The sequence below is a fragment of the Leucoraja erinacea genome, chromosome 3 (assembly GCF_028641065.1).
Source record: "Leucoraja erinacea ecotype New England chromosome 3, Leri_hhj_1, whole genome shotgun sequence".
Taxonomy (NCBI): Eukaryota; Metazoa; Chordata; class Chondrichthyes; order Rajiformes; family Rajidae; genus Leucoraja; species Leucoraja erinaceus.
In genome coordinates, this window is record NC_073379.1 from 6,545,201 (window position 1) to 6,571,248 (window position 26,048).

A 26,048-nucleotide genomic window follows, 5' to 3' on the forward strand; every position below is an offset into this window, starting at 1 on the left:
AGAAGTTTGGTGACACTCGCTTCTCTCTCATAGGTGTTAGTAACAAATCGAGTGGCCTGTCTTTGGACACGTTTGATGGAAGAAATGTTTTTATCTGTGTATGGGTCCCATGCTGCAACTGCGTAGTCCAAATGAGGTCTAACGATGGTGAAATACAGCTTCTCCTTGACAGAAGCTGAACAATGATGAAAGTTGCGCCTCAGGCAGTTTAGGACACCTGTTGCTTTCACTGTTGCATGATGAGTCTGGCCATTCCAACGCAGATCATTCTGCAATTTGATGCCAAGATACTTGGACTTGGATAACTGGACAGCTGGACAACTGGACAGAGACAGAAAGGCACAAGGTGCTGGAGTAACGCATCAGGTCCAGTAGCATCTCTGAAGAACGTGGATCTCCAGTGAACATTGATCATTTGGTTGGCACGGTGGCGCAGCGATAGAGTTGCTGCCTCACAGCGCCAGAGACCCAGGTTCGATCCTGACTGCAGGTGCTTGTCTGAACAGAGTCTTGTATATATTTCCCGTGACCTGCATGCGTTTTTTGTGGGAGTTCCCGATTCCTCCCACAGTCCAAAGATGAACCGGTTTGTAGGTTTAATTGGCTTCAGTAACTTTGTAAATTGGCCCCAGGGTAGGATAGTGTTAATGTGTGGGGACCACTGGTTGGCATGGACTCAATGGGCTGACGAGATTATTTCCGCACTGTATCTCTAAACTAAACTAAAAATGAATAGGTGATGTTCCAAGATAGTCCTTGCTGGGTGACATCAGACAGTGAATATGGGGTAGCAAAGCATATCTAATGGCCATCTTCTTTGCTGATGAAAGCTGTCTGTGGCACAGCTGGTAGAGGCGCTACCTCACAGCACCAGAGACTCGGGTTCAATCCTGACCTCGGGTGCTATCTGTGTGGAGTTTGCACGTTCTCCCTGTGACTGCATGGGTTTTCTCTGGGTGCCCTGGTTTCCTTCCACATCTCAAAGCCAAGCGGGTTTGACGGTGAATTGGCCTCTGTGACTTTGCCCCTTTCTCATCCACTCCATGCACACATGAGGCGAGATACATAGAAATACTAGTGTGACTGAGTGCACGGGCTTGGTGGGCCAAGGGACCTGTTTCCATGTTTACAAAAGAACTGCAGATGCTGGTAAAATCAAAGGTAGACACAAAATGCTGGAGAAACTCAGCGGGAGAGGCAGCATCTATGGAGAGAAGGAACTGACGACGTTTCGGTTCGAGAAGCCTTCTTCAGACCTGTTTCCATGCTGTACATTTAATCTGCAATCTCAGAAATAAGTGAAACAGCCTGATCACATGTTGGTTTAACGTGGAGTCCCTTTAAGACTCTTTATGAGTCATTTCTGGTGAATTCTGGAGGTGGGCAAGTGCTGGGATCAGTAGCCAGGCTTTATCGTGTTTTCAATGTGTTGTTAATTAAGTGTGGGAAATTGCATGGAGTGTGGGTTTGGTAGCAACATCAAACAAAACTGCAGGCAAAGGAGGTCGGGCGGCACGTTGGATGGGGGGGGGGGGAGGCCTCATTGAAACGTACCGAATAGTAGAAGGCCTGGATAGGGTGGATGTGGAGAGGATGTTTCAATTACTGGGAGACTCTAGGATCAGAGGCCAACGCCTCAGAATAGAAGGATGTCACTTTAGAAAGGAGATGAGGAAAAATGTATTGGTAAATTTTTGTGGATTTGTTTTTGCTACAGAAGGCTGTGGATGCCACCAATGGATATTTTTAAGGCAGAGATAGATCGATTCTTGATTATTATGGGTGTCACGGGTTATGGGGATGTCAGAAATTTAGCAAATCCGAACTAATTCAGCATTGAGATAATTAATATATATTTGGTGAGGGAAATGCATATTAAATGCTCAGTGGGATGTTACTGAAAAGCATGGATGGAACCACATAAATACAAGTGCTGCTAAATAAAATGACCATCAGCAACAGCTAAATAGGAGCAAAAATATTAAGGCTATGTCTGTAAATAGTAAAATGCACACAGGAAAATTATGACCCAACTTGAACAGAAATGTAATATTGTTATTTTTTAAAACTTTGTTGGGAGATTGCATGTCATTCGTGCAGCCTGGAAACAGGCCCTTCGTCTAACTTGCCCACGCCGACCAATATCCCCCATCAACACGAGTGCCACTTGTATGGAATTTGGCCCATATCCCTGTAAACCTTCCTTTAGTACTTTAGAGGTACAGCGCGGAAACAGGCCCTTGAGGCAAAGCGAGTCCACGCGACCAGCAATCACCCGGTACATTAGCACCATTTTACAATTTTCGCAAAACCAATTAACCGACAAACCTGTACATCTTTGGAGCGTGGAAGGAAACTGGAGCACCCGGAGAAAACCCACGCGATCGCAAGGATAACACATAAACCCCGTACAGGCAGCACACGTAGTCGGGATCGAACCCGGGTCCCTGGCGCTGCAAAGCAACATCTCTGCCGCTGCGCCACCATGCCTCTCCTGTCCATGTGTGTATGCAATGAGGTGGTGGAAATAACATGTTGTTCATAACTGATAGGAGCAGAATTAGGCTATTCGGCCCATCATCTGCTCCGCCATTCAATAATGGCTGATCTATCAAACCCATTCACCTGCCTTCTCCCATGATGTACGGGGTTGGATCAACTCTCGTTGACCAAAGTGCTTTACATTGGTGGAGGTACCAACGTTATACAACAGTGGTTCAAAGATTAAGTACATACATAAATACATACATATAGCCCTCCCTCAGAGGACATCAAGAAAGGCTTGAGAGTAAAACATGAGTTTTAAGTGTAGACTTAACAGAGTCGATGGAGGGGCCAGTTCTGATGGGAAGAGGGATGGTGTTCCACAGTCTAGGAGCTGCAACCGCGGTCACCCCTGAGCTTATGCCTAGACCGCGGATGTTCAGTAACCCCAAGTCGGCCGATCTAAGGGACCTGGAGGTGTGGCCATTCAGCCCATCTAGTCTACTCTGCCATCCCATCACGGCTGATCTATTTTGTGTCTATCTTTGGGGGGGGGGGGGGGGGGGGGGGGGGGGGGGGGGGGTAAACCAGCATCTGCAATTCCTTCCTACACAGCATGCCTTTAAGTAGGGCTACTAAGTCCCACAATTTCAATATGATCAACAATACCTTGACGTGTAGATGGGCAAGAAACCAGCTAGCCCACCTGTTAAAATGTGGTGGAACACACTATTATTTCAGTAGCGTGTGGCTTGTGTGTGTGTGTGTAAACCAGTGACCTTTGCTACTCATTCACTGCTCGCTGCAAATCACGTCGTCATATTCCAGGAGTCAAGGAGAAAGGTCAGTAGCCCGAGTACTGAAAAGGAATTTGCTCTCGCGGTGAAATTTTACAGCAGAACCAAATTAAATCCCTGGGCTCCGACCAGTGTATTTACAGATTGGACATCTCAGTGGAAATTTGGACTGGAAATTATTCACTGCCTGGAAAGGCCCACTAAATGAAGAGCCAAAGGGTATTCTTAATCAAAGAACAGCTGTTGAAAAATTCTATAGGGCATGAGGCTGTGGAATCTGTCTAACATGATTACATATGGTCTATGAGGTCTATCTACCTCATTGGAGACCCTGGGACTATCTTTGATCGGACTTTACTGGCTTTATTTTGCACTACACACTACCCCCCTGATCATGTCTCGGTACACAGTGGATTGCCCAATTGTAACCATGTCTTGTCTTTCCGCTGACTGGATAGCACCTGACTATAAACTAAACTCAAACTCAATGTTCAGGTCATGGGGAGAGGGGAAGGAGGACATTTGGAGGGGGAACTTATTAAAATTAAAATAATTGGGAAATTGAGAGTTACATCCGGGGAGAGGGTTGAAGAATTTTGGGAGGTCAAGGGCGGTCGTATGGACTAATTTGTAAACAGAGGGTATCAAAAACCAGAGGATGTGGGTTTAAAGTGAGAGTGGAAAGATATAGTAGGAACCTGAGGGCCAACTTTTTTACACAAAGGGTGGTGGGTTGTGTGGAACGAGCTGCCAGAGGAGGTAGTTGAGGCAGGGACTATGACAAACATTCGATAAGTTCATAAGTGATAGGAGCAGAATTAGGCCATTCCGCCCATCAATCTACTCCGCCATTCAATCGTGGCTGATCTATCTCTCCCTCCAAACCCCATTCTCCCGCATTCTCCCCAAAACCTCTGACACCCGCACTAATCCCGTATCCCGTCGTTATAGGAGCAAAATTAGACCATTCGGCCCATCAAGGTCAGGATTGAACCTGGGTCTCTGGCAAAGAACCAGGGGCCATAGTCTAAGAATAAAGGGGATGAAAGAATAAAACTGAGATGAGAAAAAACGTTTACACCCAGGGAGGCATGAATTTTGTGGAATTCTCTGCCACAGAAGGCAGTGAAGGCTGATTCACTGGATGAATTTAAAAGAGAGTTAGATTACGCTAGCTCTAGGGGCTGGTGGAATCAAGGGATATGAGGAAAAGGCAGGAGCATGTTACTTATTGTGGATGATCAGCCATGATCACAATGAATGGCGGTGCAGGCTCGAAGGGCCAAATGGCCTCCTTCTGCACCTATTGTCTATGTTTCTACGTTTCTAAAGTGAGGTAGTGTCTCTACCCCTCCGTCTATCTATATTTTAGCCCTCCCCGTTTCAATGATATTTCTCAAATCTATGCCTGGAAAAGGTGTGATTTTAACTGTACAGCCAAGAAGCAGAGCTCAGCTTCAGTAGAAATAATACCCATAATTTCACCGCTTAGATATGATTTCATCGATGCTCGGGATAGAGGTATGAGGCAAATGTGGGGCAAGGGTCCCTAGACAGTCAGCACTTGAGATAATACTGCACATCCAACAATAAATATAGAAATTGTTACTTGAACAGAAGATTCTTGCAGATAATTTTTAGTCCATATGGATGGTAACTGGCTCTTCTGCCAAAGTCCTGCTGCTGTTAGATATCATTTGCTGTTCGGTAGTTTAGTCTCTGAATGGGTTAGTTCTGCGGCAATTAGCTTGGATGCTTCAGCTGTGATTGAGAGGGCTATGTGCCAATCGCACACTTGGACTGTAATGAACAGTGGCAGCAGTTAATGAACTGTGCCATCTCAGGGGAGAAACTATACGGTAAATACTGAGTTGGCATCTCTCAATTTTTAATTTTTTTTTTTGTTGATATATCCAGCCTTGGTGATTTCAAGAAAAAGCGTTTGAGATACGGCGTGGAAACAGGCCCTTCAGCCCATCGATTCCACGCCAACCAGCGATCCCCGCAAGCCAGCACTATCCCACACACACAAGGGACAATTTATCATTTTTACCGAGGCCCATTAACCTACAAACCTGTACGCCTTTAGGGTGTGCGAGGAAACCGGAGCACCCGGGGGAAACCCACGCATGTCACGTGGAGGACGTGCAAACTCCGTACAGACAGCAACTGTAGTCACGATCGAACTCGGGACTCTGGAACTGTGAGGCAGTAACTCTACCTCTGCGCCACCGTGCCGCCGATTTTAAAGGGAGCCCAATTTAAAAATGCGACATCTTTTTACAACAATGTGTTACTGCCTTTTAATAAATTGCAGACATATAATCATTTTATTCAAAAGATTTGAGTTTAGAGATACAGATTGAAACCGGGCCGTTCAGCCCACCACGTCTATGCTGACCATCGATCACCTGTTCACAATAGTTCCACAGCACAGGTTTCAGGGGTTATGGGGAGAAGGCAGGAGAATTGGGTAGAGAGGGAGAGATAGATCAGCCATGATTGAATGTCGGAGTAGACTTGATGGGCCAAATGGCCTAATTCTGCTCCTATGACTTATGATCTTATGTTATCCCACTTTCCCATCCAGTGGGGGGCAATTTACAGAAGCCAATTAACCTACAAACCTGCACGTATTTGGAATCTGGGAGGAAACCGGAGCACCCGAAGCAAACCCACGGGGTCACCGAGAGAAGGTGCAAACTCCACACAGGGAGCACCCGGTCAGGATTGAACCTAGGTCTTCAGCACTGTGAGGCACCAGTTCTACCAGCTGCGCCACCGTGCCGCCCTAATGGGCCTGACTCACTTACGCAACTTTTTCGGCGACTGATGGCACCCGTCATAACCATCAAAATCCAGCGCCGACCATAACAAGGTACGATTCTTTGGGTGACTACTCACGATCATACAGGCTTCACCCTGTGACATGTCGCCTGTATGGTCGTGAGTCGTCTCCTCAGTCGCCCAAAGAGTCGTAGTGTCTTTCTGGTCGCTGCTGGATTTTCAACATGTTGAACATTTTCAGCGACCTGCAATGACCTATGAGGGGTGCTGGCAGTCGCTGATAAAGTTGCGTAAGTGGGACAGGCCCATTAGTCTCAGTTAGTGCAGCTGATGACATTGGGATGCTTGTCGGAAACAATGCTCAATGGAAATGTTTTTGTCAACAGATGCACAACACCATTTTAAAACAATCACATAAAGAGTCTCTAATCCAAAATGAAAGGCAGAACAAATTGTGCGTACAACAAGTACATCAATCGAACAGTCAAACACACAACATAAACTATGCAAGGCGTATCAGTTAACCAAAGATAGACACAGAATGCTGGAGTAACTCAGCGGGACAGGCGGCATCTCTGGAGAGAAGGAATGGGTGACGTTTTGGGACGAGACCCTTCTTCAGACTCCAATATTGCAGTGATTGCATATCGCAATATATGGTTATATTATTATTAGTATGATATTGCTGTTAAACAAACGGTGTGGCAGCACAACGCCACTTCCATTACAACTATTCTCCTTTCACCTTTGAAGTTTGTGTCATTAAGATAACCATTAATGAACGATATGTACCCAGGGACATGATGAATTAACCCGCCTGTATACTAATGGGAAGCCATTAGGAAAGGTTATTTAAAAAAAAAAAATGATAAATACACACAGCCTCCTATTTCACCTGAGATTTTAACGCATTTAATGGTTCTCTCTCCGATTAACGGATGCCTACACTGTGTCCCCTGCTAGGAACTCAGCGGGAACTGGCAACATTAATCAACCTACTACACACTAGTCAACCAGTGTAGAATAGTTGCAGATCATTAAACAGCTGATACTCATATTCAAAGCCCAGAGCATTTATCACAACTAAGACATGTCATACATCCGTGGACAGGAACAATGGCTGTAAAACTTTTACATGGAAGAGGAAATTTCATGCTCATAAGGTCATAAGTGATAGGAGCAGCATTAGGCCATCCGGCCCATCAAGTCTACTCCGCCATTCAATCATGGCTGGTCTATCTCTCCCTCACAAAAAATGGCTGCCGGAAGTGAGAGTGAACGCTGGCGCGACTGGCTGCCGCTGCTCTCTCTCCGAATTATGTATATATAATTGTAATTTGCTTATTTAACTGTAAGGTGTCCTTGAGTGTTCTGAAAGGCGCCCATAAATAAAATGCATTATTATTATTATTATTATCACCATTCCTTCTCTCCAGAGACGCTGCCTGTCCCGCTGAGTTACTCCAGCATTTTGTGACTATCGACAAAACCTATTCCATTCATCACCATTTTTTTCCCCCATATAACTACTTCTCCTGCATCATATTCCAACAGTCCAATCTCCACGGTGGACAAAAGTGCTGGAGAAACTCAGCGGGTGAGGCAGCATCTATGGCAGGACTTACATATGAAGAAAGACTGGATAGACTTGGTTTGTACTCGCTAGAATTTAGGAGATTGAGGGGGAATCTTATAGAAACTTACAAAATTCTTAAGGGGTTGGACAGGCTAGATGCAGGAAGATTGTTACCGATGTTGGGGAAGTCCAGAACAAGGGGGTCACAGTTTAAGGATAAGGGGGAAATCTTTTAGGACCGAGATGAGGAAAACATTTTTCACACAGAGAGTGGTGAATCTGTGGAATTCTCTGCCACAGAAGGTAGTTGAGGCCAGTTCATTGGCTATATTTAAGAGGGAGTTAGATGTGGCCCTTGTGGCTAAAGGGATCAGGGGGTATGGAGAGAAGGCAGGTACAGGATACTGAGTTGGATGATCAGCCATGATCATATTGAATGGCGGTGCAGGCTCGAAGGGCCAAAAGGCTACTCCTGCACCTATTTTCTATGTTTCTATGTCTATGTTTCTATGGAGCAACATAGGCAACATTTTGGGCCGAAACCCTTCGTGGTCCAATTGTGGTCCAATCTCTACATTTGATTATTTTTGTTTACTCTTTACTTTACAAACCTGAAAAAAGCTCTTTAATAGCTTCCTCTTTTATATTATCGGCTAGCTTACCTTCCAAATTCATCTTTTCTCCCCTTATTGCTTTTTTTTAAAGTTTCCTTCTGAGATTGTTCCTTTGCTATTTCCTGCTTCCAGTCCGGTACCAGCTTAAAAACTTTTCATCTCATAACTTTCGGTTCTTGCAAAAGATTATTGACGTGCAATGTTAATAGGCTCGATGATATAATTGGAACCGCTAGCCGTTTCTGACAAGGTTCAGCCTTGCCGATTTATGGATGGCTCAATTACAATTATTAACTTTACAAATCCTCAATTGAACCAACTAATTCATGGCAAATGCACCATTACTGTAAAACCAAGCAGTACTAAAGATTGGACTATGATTATTTGTAGATCAATCAATGGGATGTGAATAATTACCTTTGTAGCAAGCTGGCTATCTACCGATCCAAGGTCAATAAAAGGTTATATGGGAGAACTTTCTACTTGTTCTGGTACTTTTTGTTCCTCTACTCCCTAAAGTGCCTGAGGGTGCAAGCCAACAGTGGCACTCACAATATTTCACTGCAGTGACTATTCTTCAAATCTGACTGTACCTAGTCTGTAGCCAGAAGATATTTGCCAATAATTGAAGTGGCCAAATCTGATGATCCTTCCGGTCAGCGCACTGGCTGATGTGTGTGCACACATGCATACATTGACATACATGCACACGCAAACACACACGTCATCCACATCCAGCCAGACTAAGTACTGGAGATACAGAAACTGCAGTAGCTGGAATCTTGAATAGAACACAAAGTGCTGGAGGAACTCGGGTGGCATGGCGGTGCAGCGGTACAGTTGCTGCCTTACACTGCACGGACCCGGGTTCGGTCCTGGCTACTCCTTGATGATACAAAAGTGAGCGGTTTTGCAGATAGTGAAGAAGGTTGTGAACGATTGCAGCAGGATCTGGATCGATTGGCCAGGTGGGCGGAGGAATGGTTGATGGAATTTAACACAGAGAAGTGTGAGGTGTTGCATTTTCGGACGTCGAACAAGGGCAGGATCTACACAGTGAATGGTAGACCTCTGGGGAGTGTTGTAGAGCAGAGGGATCTAGGAGTGCAGGTGCATGGTTCCTTGAAGGTCGAGTCGCAGGTAGATAAGGTGGTCCAAAAGGCTTTCGGCACTTTGGCCTTCATCAGTCAGAGAAATGAGTATTGTAGTTGGGAGGTCATGTTGCAGTTGTATAAGATGTTGGTGAGACCGCGTTTAGAATATTGTGTTCAGTTCTGGGCACCATGTTATAGGGAAGATATTGTCAAGCTTGAAAGGGTTCAGAAAAGATTTACAAGAATGTTGCCAGGACTAGAGGGTCTGAGCTATAGGGAGAGTAGGCTGGGTCTCTATTACATAGAGCTTACGAGGATGAGGGGAGATCTTATAGAGGTGTACAAAATCATGAGAGGAATAGATCGGGTACATGCACAGAATCTTCAGATTCAGATTCAGATTGAATTTTAATTGTCATTGTCAGTGTACAGTACAGAGACAACGAAATGCATTTAGCATCTCCCTGGAAGAGCGACATAGAATATGATTTCAATAAATATTTACATTAGCATATATACAGACATAGTGTTTTTCCTGTGGGAGGAGTGTCCGGGAGGGGGGGGGGGGGGTGGTGATTGACAGTCACCGAGGTACGTTGTTGAGTAGAGTGACAGCCGCAGGGAAGAAGCTGTTCCTCGACCTGCTGGTCCGGCAACGGAGAGACCTGTAGCACCTCCCGGATGGTAGGAGGGTAAACAGTCCATGGTTGGGGTGAGAGCAGTCCTTGGCGATGCTGAGCGCCCTCCGCAGACAGCGCTTGCTTTGGACAGACTCGATGACGCGCGGTGTTTCCTCAAGTGTCGCAAACATTTTTTTGTCGCCGCTGGATTTTGAAATGTTCAAAATCTTTTGGCGACCCTGATACGTCAGTCAATGATGCCGGCAGTCGCCAAAAAAAATCGGCAAGTGGGACAGGCCCTGGTTGGCTGGGTCGGTGCGCCGAGTGCCTGGTTTCCATGCTGCCAATGTAAACATTGAATAAGCAATCAGACAGGTACATGGATAGGACAGGCTTAGAGGGATATGGCAGGTGGGACTATGGTAGATGGGACATGTTGGTCGGTGTGGACAAGTTGGGCTGATGTATGCAATTTCTCCAACAACTTCTCCTGGACCACCCGTATTGATGGAACGACCAAGAAGGCACGCCAACGCCTCCACTTCCTCAGAAGGCTTTGGATGTTTGGCACGTCCTCAACAACTCTCACCGACTTCTACAGATGCGCCGTAGAAAGCATTTTATCGGGATGCATCACATTTATTGGAAACAGCTCCATCCAAGACCGCCAGAAATTGCAGCGAATTGTGGACGCAGCCCAGACCATCACACAAGCCAACCATTGAATCTATTTATACCTCACGCTGCCTCGGCAAGGTCAGAAGCGTAATCAAGGACGAGTCGCACCCTGGCCACTCCCTCTTCTCCCCTCTCCCATCAGGAAAAAGGTACAGAAGTGTGAAAACGCACACCTCCACAGTTTCTTCCCAGCTGTTATTAGGCAACTGAATCATCCAACCACAACCAGAGAGCAGTGCTGAACTACCATCTACCTCATTGGTGGCCCTTGGACTACCGTTGATCGGACTTTGCTGGCTTTACCTAGCACTAAACATTATTCTCTTATCACTTATCGATACACTGTAAATGGCTCAAATGTATACTCTTTCCGCTGCCTGGATAGCAGGCAACAAAAGCTTTTCACTGCACCTCTGTGCACGTGACAATAAACTAAACTGTGTGACTGTAACTGAAGGGCCACTTTCCACACTGTATGACTCCATGATTCTATCACTAAAGTAAATGGCTACCCCGCTGCCATAACCAGAGGTAATGTAACTCATCATTAATTGAAGATGAAATGTCTGAAACGGTTGCATTAATGTCACTCATTGCCTTAAGCACTTCTGTCATCATGCCAGCCATGATTTTTGTTTCATAAGTCTACTCAGACGGTATCCAGTATAGTGTCAGAATTATCTGCGGAAACAATGCAAAATAGTTGAGTCATCACCATTAAATGCAGATAGTGCTGCATTACCAGTGATCTACCCAACCTCCTCCTGTTTAATCCCTCTGCCATTACTTCTCACTAACAATGCATTATAGAGAATATTATTGGCTGCAACCTTCCCTCCATTGACGAACTGTACACTGCAAGGGCCAGGAAGTGAGTGGGTAAGATCATCTCTGACCCCTCTCACCCTGGCCACAAACTCTTTGAATCACTTCCCTCTGGAAGGCGACTCCGGACTGTCAAAGCCGCTACAGCCAGACATGAAAACAGTTTTTAGTTGCTCTACTCAACAGCCAAAAATCTGTAGCCTCCCTTTGATCTGGTATTTTGTTGGATCACATGAAGTAATAATGAGGCATTTGGATAGCAGTAAACAGATTAGTCCAAGTCAACATGGATTTATGAAAGGGAAATCATGCTTGACTAATCTTCTGGAATTTTTTGAGGATGTGACAAGGAAAATGGATGAAGGGGTGCCAGTGGATGTAGTGTATCTAGACTTTCAGAAAACCGTTGATAAAGTCCCGCACGAGAGACTGGTGACTAAAATTAGAGCACATGGTATTGGGGGTAGGGTGTTGACATGGATAGAAAATTGGTTGGCAGACCAGAAGCAAAGAGTAGGTGTGAACGGGTCCTTTTCAGAATGGCAGGCAGTGGCGAGTGGAGTGCCACAAGGCTCGGTGTTGGGGTTGCAACTGTTTACCATATATATTAATGATTTGGAAGAGGGAATTAGGAGCAACACTAGCAGGTTTGCGGATGACACAAAGTTGGGTGGCAGTGTGAACTGTGAAGAGGATGTTAGGAGGTTGCAGTGTGACCTGGACAGGTTGAGTGAGTGGGCAGATGCAGTATAATATAGATAAATGTGAGGTTATCCACATTGGCGGCAAAAATAAGAGGGCAGATTATTATCTCAATGGGGTTAGGTTAGGTAAGGGGGAGGTGCAGCGAGGCCTAGGCGTTCTTGTGCACCAGTCGCTGAAAGTTGGCGTGCAGGTACAGCAGGCAGTGAAGAAAGCTAATGAAATATTGGCCTTCATAACAAGAGGATTTCAGTATAGGGGGAAAGAGGTTCTTCTGCAGTGGTGAGACCACATCTGGAGTATTGTGTACAGTTTTGGTCTCCTAATTTGAAGAAGAACATCCTTGTGATTGAGGCAGTGCAGCGTAGGTTCACGAGATTGATCCCTGGGATGGCGGGACTGTCATATGAGGAAAGATTGAAAAGACTAGGCTTGTATTCATTGGAGCTTAGAAGGATGAGGGGGATCTTATAGAAACATATAAAATTATAAAAGGACTGGACAAGCTAGATGCAGGAAAAATGTTCCCAATGTTGGGCGAGTCCAGAACCAGGGGCCACAGTCTTAGAATAAAGGGGAAGCCATTTAAGACTGAGGTGAGAAAAAAATGTTTTCACCCAGAGAGTTGGGAATTTATGGAATTCCCTGCCACAGAGGGAAGTGGAGGCCAAGTCACTGGATGGATTTAAGATAAGAGTTTTAGATGGGGTTTTCATAATGGGGTTGCCTACTTTTAATCCTCCCTTTTGAATTTGTTATTTTGACTTTAGAGATGCAGTGCAGAAACAGGCCCTTCGGCCCACCGGGTCCGCACCAACCAACGATCACTCCGTACACTAACACTATCCTACACACCCTGGGACAATTTATAACGTTTTTTTCTCATCTTAGTCCTAAATAGCCTCCCCTTTATTCCTAAACTCTGGCCTCTGGTTCTGGACTCCCCCATCATTGGGAAAAATGTTCCTGCATCTAGCTTGTCCAGTCCTTTTATAATTTTATACGCTTCTATAAGAATATCCTCTCATCCTTCTAAACACCAGTGAATACAAGCACAGTCTTTCCACATATGATGCTACCTGACCCGCTGAGTTCCTCCAGCACTTTGTGTTTTACTCCTGGATAATAGATGTGGGGACACAGAGATAGTCGCGGATTTGTACAGGGCAGAAGCAGGCCTTTCGGCCCACCTGTGTTTGTGCTGGCCGTTTGACAATCTACACTTTCCCGTCAGGATCCCTTTAAATCTCATCCCTCTCACCCAAAACCTATTGTTTTTGATTTGCCTATCCAGTGAAAGAGATTCAAAACATCCACCCTATCTATAGTACGTGTCCATATCAGGTCACCCATCATGGTCTGGTTTGGCTCAGCAACCAAGCACGACATCCAAAGACTGCAGCGCATCGTTCGATCAGCTGTGAAGATTGTTGGCTGCAACCTTCCCCCCCCCATTGACGAACTGTACACTGCAAGGGCCAGGAAGTGAGCGGGCAAGATCATCTCTGACCCCGCTCACCCTGGCCACACACTCCATCGAGGGGATTTATTGCAGTCGTTGCGTCAAAAAGGCTGGCAGTATCATCAAAGACCCACACCATCCTGGCCACACACTCATCTCCCTGCTACCTTCAGGTAGAAGGTACAGGAGCCTGAAGACTGCAACGACCAGGTTCAGGAATAGCTACTTCCCCACAGCCATTAGGCTATTAAACCTGGCTCGGACAAAACTCTGATCATTAATAACCCATTATCTGTTATTTGCACTTTATCAGTTTATTTATTCATGTGTGTATATATTTATATTATGGTATATGGACACACTGATCAGTTTTGTAGTAAATGCCTACTATGTTCTGTGTGCTGAAGCAAAGCAAGAATTTCATTGTCCTATCAGGGACACCTGACAATAAACTCACTTGAACTTGAACTTGAACTCTTTGAATCACTTCCCTCTGGAAGGCGACTCCGGACTGTCAAAGCCACCATAGCCTGACATAAAAACAGCTTTTTTTCCACAAGCAGTAACTCTACTCAATGACCAAAGGTCTGTTGTCTTCTTTTGCTCTGGTATTTTATTTCATTCTTCACGTGTAAATTATAATGTTTTATTTTTAATTGTCTACTATATAATGTCTACTATATACTTGCGACCAAAACACCAAGGCAAATTCCTTGTATATTATCATACATGGATAATAACATTTATTCACTTCAATTCTATTCAATTAGCCTCCTTTGTTACAGGGAAAACAATCCTCACAGTGATGATCTTGCCTTATAACTAAGTCCAGGCAACATCCTAGTAAATCTCCATTCTTTGTGATCACACTTTTAGCTCTGCATATCAACAGGGTTTTTACAGGTTACTGGTAGAGAGAAGATTTATTCCAAATAAATTAATTGTTACACATTCTAATCAGAATAGAGTCACAGAGTATTCTAATCAGAATAGAGACACAGTGTGGAAACAGGCCCTTCTTCTCAACTTGCCCACACCAGCCAATTGGATTAGATTAGATTCCTTTATTGTCATTTAGACCTTTCGGTCTGAACGAAATTATGTTGCCTGCAGTCATACACAGAACCAATAAAAACAAAACATACAATAAACACAAATTAAACATCCACTACAGTGAGTTCACCAATCACATCCTCACTGCGATGGAGGCAAAGTCTTTAGTCGTCCGTCTCTTCCCTCCTTGTTCTCCCTCTGCGCTGAGGCGATCGATCCAGACTGGAGATGCCGCCCTCCAGTCCAGCGGACCTCCGTGGTGATGTCGCGGCCGCCGAAAGCCGGAATGCCGTCTCCGCTCCGAGATGGCCCGCCACAGCACCAGCTCCGGGCAGCCGCCCCAGCTACAGGCCGCTGCCCCAGCTCCGGGTCTCGCAGTCTCCGCTCCAGGCCGCCGCCCCAGCTCCGGGTCTCGCAGTCTCCGCTCCAGGCCGCTGCCCCAGCTCCGGGTCCCGCAGTCTCCGCTCCGGGCCGCTGTCCCAGCTCCAGGCCGCTGCCCCAGCTCCGGGTCCCGCAGTCTCAGCTCCAAGCCCCGCTGCATCAGCTCCAGGCCGCCGCCAAAAGCCAGAACGCCACACCAGCAAGTCGGGCCACCGCTGCCTTAGCCCCGAAGACGGCCAGCCTCTCGTTGGTGAGTCCTGGCTGGCTCTGCCTCCGGAGCCTCGGGGTCGGTCTTAGGCTGGAGGCCACCGCCAGCTCCGCCATTAGGCCTCAGCGCAGACGGAGGCAGAGAAGGGGGATACAACACGAAAAAGTCGCATTCCCCCGAAGGAAGAGACAGAGAACATGTTTCACCCCCCCTCTAACACAACCCAACAAACTAAAAATATGTCCCAGCTAGATGGACACAAAATGCTGGAGTAACTCAGTGGGACAGGCTGCATCTCTGGAGAGAAGGAATGGGTGACGCTTCGGTGCGAGAAGGGTCTCGACCCGAAACGTCACCCATTCCTTCTCCCCAGAGACGCTGCCTGTCCCGCTGAGTTATTCCAGCTTTTTGTGTATATCTTCGGTTTAAACCAGCACCTGCAGTTCCTTCTTAAACATGTCCCAGCTACACTAGTCTCACCTGCCCATATCCCTCCAAACTTGTCCTACCCATGTTCCTGTCTAACTGTTTCTTAAATGTTGGGATAGTCCCAGCGTCAACTACCTCCTCTGGCAGCTTGTTCCACACACCCACCACTCTTTCTGTGAAATAGTTACCCCTCGGATTCCTATTAAATCTTTTGCCCTTCCTTAAACCTATGTCCTCTGGTCCTCGATTCACCTACTCCTGACAAGAGATTGTGTGCATCTACCCGATCTATTCCTCTCATGAATTTATACACCTCTATAAGATCACTCCTGATCCTCCTGCGTTCCAAGGAATAGAGTCTACTCAACCTCTCCATATAGCTCACACCCTCTAGTCTTGGCAACATCCTGTACCCTTTCAAGCTTGCCATCTTTCCTATAACATGGTGCCCAGAACTGAACAAAATACTCTAAATGCAGCCTCACCAACGTCTTATACAATTGCAACACGACCTGCCAACTTCTATACTCATTCTGATAATTAATTTAAATTTTAATAATAACTAATTTGTAACCACCTTCTTTTCCTTTTTTTTTTTACTAATGGCTGTATCTCTTTGTTCTAATTGCTATGTTTTTTCTCATCTGTCACTGTCAGCTGTTGTTTAAAAGTAATCGGAACCTCGATCGACCTTGTTCTGCACAATATATCACCAGCATTTTCTTATTTTCGCTTTCATCACTCCCACTCTCTGCAACTTTAAACATGCTGGCTTCCTCGCCTCTCTGGTTCGATTAAGATCCCCCGACTCTTTTTCTCTCCTGATGGATAGATACAAAAAGCTGGAGTAACTCAGCGGGACCGGCAGCATCCCTGGAGAGAAGGAAGAGGGGAGGTTCTGGGTCGAGTCCCTTCTTCAGACTGTGCGAACACTAATTTAATAATGTGTGAGACTTTAAATCAGGATAGATTAGGATATCGTGAGAACAAATGTTGGTGAAAACATTGCATGACAGGTTTAGAGTTGAGATTTTTACAGAACAGATTATTCAACAAAAGGACAACATTTATTTTATGAATGAGGATCAAACTTGCATTCCCATTGCATCGATCATCACAGGAGGGTTTGCCAACAGTGAAGACACAAGGAACTGCAGATGCAGGAATCTTGGGTAAAGCACAAAGTGCTGGAGGAACTCAGCAGGTCAGGCAGCATCTGTGGAGGGAATGGACTGGCGACGTATCGGGTTGGGATCCTACTTCAGACTGACTTTGAAAATTAAAAGCCAAGCAGAATGAGCACATTTCACGAGTCTGATGAAGGGTCCCAATCCGAAACGCCTACCCGTCCATTCCCTCCGCAGATGCTGCCTGATCCGCTGAGTGCCTCCAGCACTTTGTGAGCTACCAGCAGTGTCTTGCAGAAAATTATTTCTGAAGAGCTGGGAAAAATAGCCTCCATTTTGGTCGTGGCAAAATCCCACAATGGTAACCAAGGAAGTAACTAAATGATCAGTTTGAAAAGACTGTTGAGGGTTCAAAGTGTTCGTCTTGACCTCAGAGATACCACGTGGTAACAGGCCCTTCGGCCCACCTGGTCCGTCCCGACCAGTGATCACCCTGCACCAGCACTATCCTACACACTAGGATAGACAATTTATAATTTACAGATTAACCAACAAACCTGTACATAGAAACATGGAAAAATAGGTGCAGGAGTAGGCCGTTCAGCCCTTCAAGCCAGCAAGTCAAGTCAAGTCAAGTCAAGACAAGACAAGTTTATTTGTCAAATACACATACGAGATGTGCAGTGAAATGAAAGTGGCAATGCTCGCGGAACAACAAAACAACCAAACAAATTATAAACACAATCATAACACACATATTATTTTACATAATAAATAATAGAAGGAAAAACGTTCTGTACAGTTAGTCCCTGGTGAGAAAGGCGTTTACAGTCCGAATTGCCTCTGGGAAGAAACTCCTTCTCAACCTCTCTGTTCTCACTGCGTGACAACGGAGGCGTTTGCCTGACCGTAGCGGCTGGAACAGTCCGTTGCAGGGGTGGAAGAGGTCCCTCATGATTTTGTTTGCTCTGGAGTTGCACCTCCTGTTGTATAGTTCCTGCAGGGGGGTGAGTGAAGTTCCCATAGTGCGTTCAGCCGAACGCACTACTCTCTGCAGAGCCTTCTTGTCCTTGGCAGAGCAATTCCCGAACCAGATGGTAATGTTCCCGGACAAGATGCTTTCCACCGCCGCTGCGTAGAAGCACTGGAGGATCCTCGGAGACACTCTGAATTTCCTCAATTCATTCAATACGATCATGGCTGATCATCTAAAATCAGTACCCCGTTCCAGCTTTCTCCCCATATCCCTTGATTCCTTTAACCCGAAGAGCTATATCTAACTCCCTCTTGAAAACATTCAGTGAATTGGCCTCCAATGCCTTCTGTGGCAGAGAATTCCACAGATTCACAACTCTCTGGGTGAAAATGTTTTTCCTCATCTCAGTCCTTAATGGCCTACCCCTTATTGTTAAACTGTGACCCCTGGTTCTGGACTCCCCCAAACATTGGGAACATTTTTCCTGCATCTAGCCTGTCCAATCCTTTAAGAATTTTATATGTTTCTATGAGATCTCCTCTCATCCTTCTAAATTCCAGTGAATACAAGACCAGTCGACCAATTCTTTCATCATATGTCAGTCCCGCCATCCTGGGAATTAACCTGGTGAACCTACACTGCGCTCCCTCAAATTAGGAGACCAAGCACACAATACTCCAGGTGCGGTCTCACCTGGGCCCTGCAGTAGGACCTCCTTATTCCTAACTTCAAATCCTCTCGCAATGAAGGTCAACATGCCATTAGCTTTCTTCACTGCGTGTTGTACCTGCATGCTTATTTTCAGTGACTGATGTACAAGCACATCCTGGTCTCGTTGCACCTCCCCATTTCCGAATCTGATTCAGATTATTATCATTCAGATAATAATCTGCCTTCCTGTTCTTGCCACCAAAGTGGATAACCTCACATTTATCCACATTATACTGCATCTGCCATGCATCTGCCCACTCACCCAACCTCTCCAAGTCACCCTGCAGCCTCATAGCATCCTGCTCGCAGCTCAAACTGCCACCCAGCTTTTGTTTCATCCACAAACGTGGAGATGTCACATTGAATTCCCTCGTCTAAATTGTTAATAAACATTGTAAATAACTGGGGTCCCAGCACCAAGCCTTGCGGCACCCCACTAGTCACTGCCTGTCATTCTGAAAAGGACCCGTTAATTCCTACTCGTTGCTTCCTGCTGCCAACCAGTTCTCAATACCCTGCCCCCAATACCATGTGCTCTAATTTTGCACACTAATCTCTTGTGTGGGACCTTGTCAAAGGCTTTTTGAAAGTCCTGATACACCACATACTACTTGTTACATCCTCAAAAAATTCCAGAAATTGTGGCCGGATAAAAAACGCCACATCTAACATCTTTGACTCCATAGAGAATCTGTCTTGTCTGTTCAAACTTTCTTCTCTTTTGAACGATCTCAAAGGGATAATCCCGAAGGAGTTTGATAGTGTCTTTTCCAAAGGTCATCTTCACTCCATATTTGATTTTTTTCATCAGCTCTTCAAGTGCTGAAATGTCCCGAAGTTTGACTATGATCTGTCGTGGGTGGGCTGGGTCTGCTTGTGCTCTTGGCTTAAATCTCAGTATTCGATTTGCCACTTCAATTTCCACTTCAATTTTTTTTTTATCACTATATGTGTGATTATGTGTTTTTTTTCAAGGAAAATCGCAAAAGGGATATACCAAGGAAGTTAATAATATAAACGCCCCCCAACTATCCAGAGTCCTGAGCTACGGATGCACCGTAATAAATAAAGGTACTAAAATCAGAGAAAATGCAAGATGATAAACAAAAGAAAATGGGAGGAATCACACTATGTAGCTGGAATATAAGGGGTATTAATGAACCAATTAAAAGGGGCAAAATACTAGCTCAGTTGAAATCATATAACACGGACATTTCTTTTCTACAAGAAACGCACCTTAAACATCAAGACCAGATGAGATTGAGGACGAAATGGATAGGCCAAACATTTCACTCCTCATATACATCGAAATCCAGAGGCACCGCAATTATTATTCGCAAAGGAATACCATTCAAATCAAAGAATATTATATCAGATAAGGAAGGGAGATACCTTATAGTCACAGGAGAGATTTATGCTACGCCAATCACTTTGGTAAACATGTATGCGCCCAATTTTGATAATCCTCAATTTTTAAATAAAATTCTGAATAAAATCGCAGAATTTAACTACCAAAATGTTATAATTGGAGGAGACTTCAACTGTGCTTTAGATCCGTACTTAGATAAAACAATGCAAAAACAAAGAGGTAATATGAAATCTAAAACTAGTGAACTCTTAAATACATATATAAAAAATACAAATATAGCAGACGTTTGGAGGATCGCGAACCCGACTGGAAGGGAATACTCGTTTTATTCAATGGTGCATAAAACATACTCACGTATAGACTATTTCCTAGTGGATTCAAAACTAATCCCTTATACTCTTAACCCTAAATACCACACTAATACGATTTCAGATCATTCCCCGCTATCTTTTGTTTTAAAACTGGAAGGAATCTCTACGAACAAATCGTTCTGGAGGTTTAACTCGCAAATTTTGAAAGACCCACAAGGGAGTATATATCTAAAAAAACAAATGGATCTATTTTTTGAGATAAATGATACACCAGATATTTTGCCTACTTTATTATGGGAATCCTTCAAAGCATTTATTAGAGGAGTCATTATCTCGTATCAAGCTTTTCAAAACAAAAATAATAAAAATGAACAAAGAAGAACAAATCAGACAACTAGATATAGATAATGCTAAAGATCCAACTGATGAAGATAAAGCCATGAAGATAAAGGCTGAATCAGCAAATCTAATATCATACTTATATAATATTATTTTGAATGTAGAAATACCTACAACCGATAATATTAGAAGAGACTGGGAACAAGAACTAGCTATAAAAATTTCAAAAGAGAGCTGGGATAAACACTTATTATATGTGCATAAATGCTCGATCAACGTACGACATACTCTAATCCAATATAAAACATTACATAGACTATATTATTCAAAAACTAAAATAAATAAACTTTTCCCCAATGTCTCACCCATTTGTGATAAATATCAGTCACAAGAAGCTAACATAGCACACTCTTTTGTTTTCTGTATAAAAATTCAAAAATTCTGGAACTAAATATTTGAAATCTTCACAAAATTATTTAAAACAAAACTACTACCCAAAGCAGAATGGATCATTTTTGGAATATCGGAAGGTAACCCAGAATTAAATATGTTTCAAAAGAACTTACTTAATTATGGGCTAATAATGGGAAAAAAGCTTATACTCAAATTTTGGAAAAATGCTCCAATACCAACAACAAAAATGTGGATTTCAAACATGTTCGAAACACTACACTTGGAAGAGATGAGACTCCTCCTAGCAGGCAAAGCAGATCACTTCCAAAAGACGTGGTCTGCATTTATGGAACTATTACAAGCATAAGGTGCAATAATAAGTTAAAACATAAAGGCTACCAGGATCTGGTAACGGGGGGGTATAAAATAAATTTTTAATAAAAACACGGTTGGTATATCCTTTTTTGCGGAGTTTTGTGTTACAATAGAGCGATTGATTTTCCTTTCTTCTTTTTTTTCTTCTCTTTCTAGGGTCTTATTTCTTTTCTTTACTTCCTTCTCTAATTCCTTCCCTAAGGGGCTCTCTTCTCCCAACACTTTCCTGCACCTTCACGATTCTTGCTTACTTTCCTTACTTCTTTTATTTCTATCTTTTTTAAAGCTCAAAAAATGAAGTGGTACAACATAATGTAATAAGATATATGCGATGTATTAATGTAATTTACTGTACTGCTAATAAAAATAAAATAAAAAAAATAAATAAAAAAAATTCCAGAAATATTCCATGCTGACTTTGACCGATCCAGTCACTGCTTTCCAAATGCGCTGCTATAACATCTTTAATAATCGACTCAAGCATCTTCCCCACCACCGATGTAAGGCCAACTGGTTTATAATTCCCCGTTTTATCTCTCCCTCCTTTCTTAAAATGTGGGATTACATTGGCTACCCTCCAGTCCACAGGAACTGATCCAGAGTCGAGAGAACATTGGACAATGATCACCAATGCACCCACGATTTCTAGAGCCACCTCCTTGAGTACTCTGGGATGCAGACCATCAGGGCCAGGGAATTTATCTGCCTTCAGTCCCAAGAGTTTAACTAACACAATTTCCTGACTAATGTGGATTCACTTCAGTTCCTCCGGACCCTTTGTTTTTCCGGGAAATTGTTTGTGTCTTCCTTTGTGACGTCTTTAGAGTGTGACAGGAAAGTGGTGCATACGGGGAAAACCCACGCAGGTCACGGGGAGAACGTACGAACTCCGTACAGGCAGCATCCCTAGTCAGGATCGAACCTGGGTCTCTGGAGCAGTAGGGCAGCAAATCTACTGCTGAGTCACCTAAACCCCAGTGGAATCATTTATATTAATCTGAAGAGGAAGATCGTCTTCCTTTACCACTTTATCCCATCTAATCTGTGGCTCTGTCTCAATAGAATGACACCACCATTGCAAGGCTAAGACTTTAAAAATTCAAAGCCAAACAGTTGAGCATATTTTGAGAGATAGATGTACTGGAATTGTGGGAATCAGAATAAAACTGTCAATGATGATTTAAGAGCAAAAATCAAGAAATAACAGAGACACATTTATGACTTCAAATGTTTTAATCTTCAATAGTTAAAGATTCCTGACTTCTGAAATATCAGTTTGTCGAGGCAATGGTTTTCCATAAATTTTTTAATACGCCATTATTTTAGCTGAGGAATATACAAGGAACTGCAGTTGCTGGTTTATAGAAAAAGACACAAAGAGTTGGAGTAACTCAGTGGGTCATACAGCATCTCTGGAGAACATGGATAAGTATATGCAGTGGTGGAGTATTATTCGGGAAGTGGTGTTGGGTAAATTGAATGGATTAAAGGCCGATAATCCCCAGGGCCAGATAGGCTGCATCCCAGACTACTTAAGGAAGTAGCTCCAGAAATAGTGGATGCATTAGTAATAATCTTTCAAAACTCTTTAGATTCTGGAGTAGTTCCTGAGGATTGGCGGGTAGCAAACGTAACCCCACTTTTTAAGAAGGGAGGGAGAGAGAGAAAACGGGGAATTACAGACCAGTTAATCTAACATCGGTAGTGGGGAAACTGCTAGAGTCAGTTATTAAAGATGGGATAGCAGCACATTTGGAAAGTGGTGAAATCATTGGACAAAGTCAGCATGGATTTACGAAAGGTAAATCATGTCTGACGAATCTTATAGAATTTTTCGAGGATGTAACTAGTAGCGTGGATAGGGGAGAACCAGTGGATGTGGTGTATCTAGACTTCCAGAAGGCTTTCGACAAGGTCCCACATAAGAGATTAGTATACAAACTTAAAGCACACGGCATTGGGGGTTCAATATTGATGTGGATAGAGAACTGGCTGGCAAACAGGAAGCAAAGAGTAGGAGTAAACGGGTCCTTTTCACAATGGCAGGCAGTGACTAGTGGGGTACCGCAAGGCTCAGTGCTGGGACCCCGGCTATTTACAATATATATTAATGATCTGGATGAGGGAATCGAAGGCAATATCTCCAAGTTTGCGGATGACACTACGCTGGGGGGCAGTGTTAGCTGTGAGGAGGATGCTAGGAGACTGCAAGGTGACTTGGATAGGCTGGGTGAGTGGGCAAATGTTTGGAAGATGCAGTATAATGTGGATAAATGTGAGGTTATCCATTTTGGTGGCAAAAACAGGAAAGCAGACTATTATCTAAATGGTGGCCGATTAGGAAAAGGGGAGATGCAGCGAGACCTGGGTGTCATGATACACCAGTCATTGAAAGTAGACATGCAGGTGCAGCAGGCAGTGAAGAAAGCGAATGGTATGTTAGCTTTCATAGCAAAAGGATTTGAGTATAGGAGCAGAGAGGTTCTACTGCAGTTGTACAGGGTCTTGGTGAGACCACACCTGGAGTATTGCGTACAGTTTTGGTCTCCAAATCTGAGGAAGGACATTATTGCCATAGAGGGAGTGCAGAGAAGATTCACCAGACTGATTCCTGGGATGTCAGGACTGTCTTATGAAGAAAGACTGGATAGACTTGGTTTATACTCTCTAGAATTTAGAAGATTGAGAGGGGATCTTATAGAAACTTACAAAATTCTTAAGGGTTGGACAGGCTAGATGCAGGAAGATTGTTCCCGATGTTGGGGAAGTCCAGGACAAGGGGTCACAACTTAAGGATAAGGGGGAAATCCTTTAAAACTGAGATGAGAAAAACTTTTTTCACACAGAGAGTGGTGAATCTCTGGAACTCTCTGCCACAGAGGGTAGTTGAGGCCAGTTCATTGGCTATATTTAAGAGGCAGTTAGATGTGGCCCTTGTGACTAAGGGGATCAAAGGGTATGGAGAGAAGGCAGGTACGGGATACTGAGTTGGATGATCAGCCATGATCATATTGAATGGCGGTGCAGGCTCGAAGGGCCGAATGGACGACTCCTGCACCTAATTTCTATGTTTCTATGTTTCTATATGTTTAAGAAAGAACTGCGGATGCTGGAAAAATCGAAGGTAGACAAAAATGCTTGAGAAACTCAGCGGGTGAGGCAGCATCTATGGAGCGAATGAATATAGGCTGCCTGACCTGCTGTGTTTAGTTTAGTTTAGTTTAGAGATATAGTGTGGAAACATACCATTCGGTCCATCGAGTCCGCGCCGAACAGCAATCCCCGCGCACTCACACTATCCCACACACACTAGGGACAATTATACCAAGCCTATTAACCTACAAACCGGTACGCCTTTGGAGTATAGGAGGAAACCGGAGATCCCGGAGTAAACCCACGCAGATCACGGGGAGAACGTACAAACTCCATACAGGCAGCACCCGAAGTCAGGATCGAACCCGAGTCGCTGGCGCTGTGAGGCAACAACTCTACCGCTGCACCACCGTGCCACCCTCCAGCTCTTTATGTATTTTTCTTCTTACTTTAGCTCTCCACATTTGTTTCAAGGGGCATAGATTACAGTGTTGTCATCTGCATGAATGGACAGACTGAGCAAAAGAACAGTGACATCAAGCCCAGAGCTATTGGAAGCACTCTGGGCATATTAATTAACGCAATGTAAAGCACCACACTGATTTGAATGGGGTGAAAGGCTGACCAGGCAGCAGCGATGCCTTACCTGAATGAGCAGGGAGAGGTGAGTGAGGACACGGAAGGGCGGTCGACTGATTGCTTCCGATCAGACTTTTCCTGTTGTTGGTGCGGCAACTGAGTATAAAAGAGAGAAAACAAATGGTTACTTTTACACAGTACAGTACTTTGTTATTTACCAGTTTATACATCCCCATAAAAACACAGAAACATAGAAAATAGGTACAGGAGGCCATTCAGCCCTTCGAGCCCTATCAATAACCCGCGCCAGTGATTTGTCCTCCACTGTAATTCCAATCTGTAATTCCCCGTTTTCTCACTCGCTCCTTTCTTGAAAAGTGGGATAACATTAGCTATCCTCCAATCCACAGGAACTGATCCTGAATCTATTGAACATTGGAAAATGATCACCAATGTGTCCACTATTTCTAGAGCCACCTACCTGAGGACCCTGGGATGCAGACCATCAGGTCCAGGGGATTTATCATCCTTCAGTCCCATTAGCCTACCCAGTACTATTTATCTCCTAATTAACATTTATTTCAGTTCCTCTGCCCCCTTAGATCCTCTGTCCTCCAGTACTTCTGGGAGATTGTTTGTGTCTTCCTTAGTGAAGACAGATCCGAAGTACCTATTCAACTCTTCTGCCATTTCCTTGTTGCCCATAATAATTTCACCCGTGTCTGCCTTCAAGGGATCCACATTTGACTTTGCTACTCTTTTTCCCTAACATATCTAAAGAAGCTTTTACTGTCCTTCTTTATATTCCTGGCCAGCTTCCCCTCGTACTTCATCTTTTCAGCCCGTATTGCCCATTTTGTTTCCTTCTGTTGTCCTATGAAAGTTTCCCAATCCTCTGGCTTCCGGCTACTCTTTGCTGTGTTATACATCTTTTCTTTTAGTTTTATTCTATCCCTAACTTCTTTTGTCAGCCACGGTTGCCTCCTACTCCCCTTGGAATATTTCTTCCTTTTTGGAATGAAATGATCCTGCGTCTTCCAGATTATGCCCAGAAATTCCTGCCAT

The 26,048-nt window shown here is 44.2% G+C and overlaps 1 protein-coding gene across 10 annotated transcripts in view; it reads right to left on the reverse strand.

Moving 5' to 3' along the window:
* LOC129695115 (microtubule-associated serine/threonine-protein kinase 4-like) overlaps nt 1-26,048 on the reverse strand; it is a 462,908-nt gene that overhangs the window by 120,293 nt on the left and 316,567 nt on the right. For all 10 annotated transcript variants that reach the window (XM_055631871.1, XM_055631863.1, XM_055631890.1 and 7 more), the window contains one exon: nt 25,051-25,139. In XM_055631871.1, the coding sequence (XP_055487846.1) occupies nt 25,051-25,139 (89 nt within the window). The remainder of the gene's footprint in view (nt 1-25,050; nt 25,140-26,048) is intronic.